Genomic DNA, 6,000 nt, shown 5'->3' on the forward strand with positions numbered 1-6,000 from the left:
CTCAAAGTCAACCCAGTACAGGCTTACATCTGTTGCCAACAATTCTTCTCCATCGTCCAAGTTGTCCACTGTAACTACTCCTTGTGAGCAAAAGTGATAGTCATATGGGTTGTTAGATATCAGTAGCATATCTGTAAAAGAAATGCCAAGGTCAAAACCATTCAGGTTATCCTCAAAAATGGAGCTCAAAATATCAACTGTGACATACATTTGTCATGCACAACTGTGTATGAACTTGCTTTCTGGGTTGTTTTGGTTTAGTTTTTAACAACACCAGAGCAGCAACCAATTCTATTATTCTACTATTCGAGTCTGAAGATAAAGATTTAGAGAAAGTATGATTAAAAAAACCAACATGAGAATACTGCACACACATCTATTAAGCATGTATTGCAGCATACTGAGTTCATAATTTCCTGTATAGCCCTACTTTGTGCCTTGCATGCCTGTAGAGGTAAAAATAACACCTAAGTAGAGAGGAGAGAAAGATTTTAGTATGACTCAAGACAGGGACTCTGGGCATAGCTCCCCTTTTTTTTTGTAGCAGACTCACAAAACGATGACTTCCAGCACATTTTGCAGAAGACACTTGGAGCCTGATGAACAAAAGTCTGAATATGGCTCACTATCTCTTCTTTCCTTTTCCTTTACATCAAACGCCCAAAATGCAGAGTTAGTTTCTAGAAAGCTAGCTGGTTCCAAAACTACAGGCAGAGTTCTGCTTCCTTAAATCAACAGAGAGTTTCACCCACATTCAGTAGACTGAGGTTTGATCTAGATTTCAATCTTTTATATACATACACACATTCCTACGTATCTAAATATATACATATGTAAACATGTATGTGCATATCAATATGCTTATATAAAATCATATTCTCTATAAGACTTTGCTATGTCATCACTATGTTATATATCCATTTATCTACATTTATACTTATCCATATTTAGGTATGTACCTGTTTATATGCAAACAGATACATTCCTTGTCTATAAAACAGAAGTCCCTATTGGTTTCAGCCTCTTTAAGAGCCTGCAGACATGTTCCTGCCGGCCAGAAAGGTGTGTGCTGCTGTAGATTATACAGATAGTTTATGAGAAACAGCATATTTTCCCAGCACAGGGATTCTCACAGGAATCTCACTGCAAAGCTTCCTTGAAATCTTTTTCATAATTGTCATTAATTGGGCCACGTAAAGCTAAGAGTGTTAGGGACTTGACCATGATTGTCAGGATAATAAGACTTCAAAAGAGATTATGATTGCTGTGGCTTAGTGGGAGTTTAGAGGAGCAATAAAGTGATTCTCCAATGTATTTTATAAAATGTGTTCCTTCAGAGCACAAATTAAAGTCAGCAAACCACATCACTTAAATAACTAGTGAAGGTTTATTCAAAGCATTAGGAGATGGGAGCAGAGAGACCTCAGCTGCTCTCTGTCCTTCTCCAGTGGGTCTGTGGGACCACATTGAGCCAGGGGAAGCTTGACAGAGCTAATCTCACATAATCAGCAGCAGGCAGCTTTGCATATTCTCTCCTGATACACAGCGTGCTGGGATGCCAGTTTTGTCACTTGGGGCAGAAAGAGGAATCTAGCTTTTCTTCATAGACCTATATAAAAACCTTCTCATATGTGAAAATCTGGATAATTAATCTTTTATCACCACAAATGATTTTGGGGGCATAGCATTTTCCAGATGTTTTGAGACCTTGGATTACACAAATTCAGCGTGACATTTTTTGCCTTTATAATGCTATGTTTTAAAAATCTTTCAGTTCAGTTTCATCAAGTGGAAGCCTAAGGGCCTTTCTGCACATGGGTTTACCCCCCTGAACCTTTCTTCATCCACTGTCTATTCAGGTTCATTCTTATAAGCTGTGGATCCATATAATGCTTACCTAGTAACTCTGGTTTCTTTCCTGACAGGATTTGGTAGAAGATGTGATAGTCTCTTTCTCCAGGTTGCTGGAAAATCACTCGGGACTTCTCCAATAAATCTAATTGCACAAAGGAAAATTCAGTGAGAAAGGCTCTCAGAGCTTTCAGATGAGCAATTGTATTTTTGAAAAGGAGAGAGTTTGCTGCTTACAAATCTCAATATCAGCAGATGACAGCTTGCCTGTAGTTCCAAAGTGGATTCGGATAAATTTACCCTAATTCACAAGGAAAAATATTCTAATTAGTGCATATAGTATAGGCAGAGGGAAACAAAGGATGCTGCTTGAAGGCAATCATTTGACACAAAGAATAAGTTTATGCCAACTCCTGGGCTTTGCACAGGCAGATTTTCAATGAGAAATATCAAACAATGATATTACACTCTTCCAAGCCTAAATCTGTACACATAGCTTTGTAATCAGCTTGTGGAGAAAGGATAACAGTCTACTTAGCTGCCAAGCTAAGATATGAGAAAGCACATGACTTTCAGTTTCATGATGCAGGTTTACTGAAATGCAGGACTTGGAGCAACAAGCCTGGGAATAAGACACACAGGCTCCTTTTTTCGGCTCATCCTCATTTGCAGTCCTAACTTATACGCAGCTACTTATGTCAGAGGGGTGTTGTGATTTTACGCAGCTTTGCCCATTACATTTGCATATTCATCCCTCCCAACTCATGTACTTATGTCAGAGGGGTGCTGTGATTTTACGCAGCTTTGCCCATTAAATTTGCATATTCATCCCTCCCAACTCATAAAAATTTAGTAGTTTTCATTTAGTTTCTCATATTAGAATATATCAGCTCTTTAAAATAATTAATTTCCGTTCCAGCTGACAAGCTCCTTATAGAGTCGTGTAGCTTTCCACCGACACTTACAGCCTCTGACACTCTCCAGCCTTTCCAATTTAATTTTTAACTGGATTTGTTAGGAAAGTGTGGGCTCCAAACTCAGGCTGTCATCCTCATGCCATTCCTTTTGGATCTCTGAGCAAATATCAACCAGAGGTGGCAGAGGTAGAGCTCACAAGAGAATTTTCTCCTGCAAGCCTAATGGAATGGAGGAGAGGCCCAAGGTCATGGCAGCGTGGAGAAATAAGGAAGGGCATCTTATCTTACTGGGCCAAAAAGTTAGATGTTATGGATCAAAGGTAGGAGTACTGCTGCAGATGTGGGTCTACAGAGGGGGAGGATGAGGGAAGGAGCAGGGACTGTGGTGTATTTCTGACACTTTAGTGACAAAGTAGATCTATTATAGGAAGGGGAGTTGACTTAGGCTAGTGGAAAACTTGGTAGGAAAGTAAGGCTATGCAGCAGAGGCAGCCTTGGGGAAGATCTGTCATTGTTATTCAAAGGACTTCCTAAAACTGGGCTTTGCTTGTCTCATGTTCATTGTAAACAATTTTAACAGTTTAAAAAATTATTCAGGGAGGATCTTTCTTTGTTTCTTTTTGTAAAAAATTTTTAATCCTTTCAGTAGTTGGGTTTTTTTTCTTTTTGTTCTATCCTACTTTATTGTTCTTCCACTGTGTAGAAATCAAACCATTTTAGTGGGCAAAAAGAAAAGCAATTTCTGAAGGGATTATGACAAAGATGTTATTAACCATCCGCTGTTGAAGAAGACATCACCACATTATGTTACAGACTTACAAAACGTGAGGAATTGTCATTTCTCAGGGTTTTGGCATTTCCAAAAGCTTCTAAGGCTGGGTTTGCTTGAATGATTTGATCCTCCAAGTTTCCCTAGAAATCAAGGTTGAAATACTATTGAGAAACCTACAGGCCACAGACTCTGTCAACTGTAACTTAGCCATGCATTCACTTACAGAAAGAAGCTTCTGCAGCAAAGTCATTTATTTAGCTTAACCCCAGGGGTGGCACAGTGTGAATGGCGTAACATCAAGATCATCAGTCAATAATGAGTGCTTAAAAGGCCTCAAACATTCTGTTGCTCCCTACTGTTTTGTTCTGTAGGTTTCATATTTTGTGCCATCTGCACGCGAAAGAAATCACTGTATCTTCCTGTGTACTGCGGAGCATGTGGGGACATGGAAGCAAATGTGTGTAGGAGAGGGGCTATTGAAGGCAGTGACAAGCACTAGAATGCATTAGATTTGAAAGCACTCAGAGCTTGAAATATTTGGGATTTTTGGAGATGAGAAAAGCTTTAACTGTCACTTGTACAGACTTCAGTTTGCTGAAGCGGATGGCTTTCACTGCCTGGGCTCCAGGGATCCTTCACTGGGGGAACCACACCATGTGAAGAAATGCTGAGGTTTGTGACATATCTGACAGAGTCCAGTACCATTTCACGTGGAAAAGATAAAATAGTAAAGCTGATGACTTACCCCAGCTTTGGCACCTGGCTGTGGACAAAATAGGAACATAATGGAGAAAGAAAAAGAGAATGTCAATACTAACATGAAAAACAAAATAAAAGACAAAGATTAGCAAGGTTAGCTGTCTAATGGGCACCAACACACCATTAGTACTTTTTGAAGCCTTCAAAAAGCATGTGTGGCTGTTACTTTGTGTTCATCATATATTATAATTGTGCAAATAACAGATATTGCAGCTGGAAGATGTTCCACGTAGTTTGTTGGCTCAGGTTGCATTTTATTCTCATTATCATCACCCTTTTTCTTCCCTCAAATAACCCAAGAGTCAGAGTGCAGCACGATCTCATTGTCTAAAACTCAACTGTTTGTTTTTACATCCTTTTGTTCTTCCCACCTAGCACCAATCTTTTTTCCCTGTATGGTTAGTTACTGTTTTGGTTCATTGTGGAACATCTCCAGAGCATAACCAGGTAGATTTTTGAAGCAGAGGTTAAAACAGCAAGCTGGGTAGGAGCACCATTGTTCCATGAGCACATCAGGTTTTAGACACTATTATGAGCACCAGCCTTGTTGCACACAGAAAGCTGAATCTGAGCCACTCAATTGTTTGTTAAGAAAGCCTTGCAGGCCTCAGATGAATGTATATTAGATTTTGATGACGTTGAGTTGTGTGTACAAACTCCAGGCCTGGCTGATATTTTGGCCTTATAAATACAGTTCATAGGAATCAGTTAATTCACCACAAAAGAGCACTGAGCCTTCAAGTGCAATGAAGCTTGTAGCAAATAAGCTCATAGCAACACAAGATAAAAAGCATCATGAATATAGTATTCACTGTAACCTTAGAGAGCACTTATAAGCAGAACAGCACTTATCCAAACAGAGATACAAAAAAGCTGATTGCAAAAAAAATCTTTTGTCAAAACACTCCTTTTTTTTTGTAGATAAAAAAGCTTTCAACAAAGCTTTTGATGAGAAGTTATAATCCTAGTCTTTTTGGAGACCATTTTCCATGTGGAAAAAGAATATTTTCTTAATCTTTACAGTCTCCCCGTCTTTTGACCAGCTTTAACACAATCAAGAGCATATTTAGCACACACAAGAACTAAAACTCCTGGAAAAAAAGAAAAAGCAAATCACCAGCAACACGCAACTGTCCAGAACCAGGAGTGGTTTTTCTGTTCCATCTGTAGTGTGGCAAGTTCAGGTGAGCATTGCTTTTCTACCTTCAGAACAGCATGCTCTTGGTAACTGCAGACTTGTGAGGTTAGTTGTACACAGCAGAGGAACCTTGGGAGTCTGAAATGAATCAGCCACTTACGTTCTTTTTACCAGGTTCACCCAGGGCTGCCACTGTGGCAAAGTACTGGATGACACGTTTTGTGTTGACAGTCTTGCCAGCACCAGATTCTCCGCTAGAGGAAGGAGGAAGATAACAGGTATTGCTCAAACAGCTGTAACTCATTCTTTTACCCCTTATCCAGCCAGCTCCTCTCCTCAGGGCTGTTCTCAGAATCACTGACTGGTATCTGCAGCCTGTTGTTTGCCCATTTCCATAGAAATCACATCAAGCTGAGTGAACGAACCAGTGAATTCCTGTGATAGAAGTAACTCATTCTTCATGTGACTGAGCCCAGAAGTTTAGTACAAACCCATGCTACACTGAGCTTCCTTTAAGGGTGAGAAGTTTTATTACAAACTTCGAGACTGACTATCTGAGATAG

At 39.6% G+C, this 6,000-nt stretch overlaps 1 protein-coding gene across 1 annotated transcript in view; it reads right to left on the minus strand.

Moving 5' to 3' along the window:
* The window catches only part of LOC103806677 (myosin-6-like), a gene marked incomplete at both ends in the record, with an annotated part of 31,043 nt that extends 25,352 nt beyond the window's left edge, over positions 1–5,691 (minus strand). Inside the window, 5 exons of the mRNA XM_009079390.1 lie at positions 28–131; positions 1,898–1,996; positions 2,089–2,152; positions 3,588–3,680; positions 5,598–5,691. Of these exons, the coding sequence (XP_009077638.1) occupies positions 28–131; positions 1,898–1,996; positions 2,089–2,152; positions 3,588–3,680; positions 5,598–5,691 (454 nt within the window). The remainder of the gene's footprint in view (positions 1–27; positions 132–1,897; positions 1,997–2,088; positions 2,153–3,587; positions 3,681–5,597) is intronic.
* Between the last annotated feature and the right edge of the window lie 309 nt (positions 5,692–6,000).

The sequence above is a fragment of the Acanthisitta chloris genome, unplaced genomic scaffold (assembly GCF_000695815.1).
Source record: "Acanthisitta chloris isolate BGI_N310 unplaced genomic scaffold, ASM69581v1 scaffold1220, whole genome shotgun sequence".
Classification (NCBI taxonomy): domain Eukaryota; kingdom Metazoa; phylum Chordata; class Aves; order Passeriformes; family Acanthisittidae; genus Acanthisitta; species Acanthisitta chloris.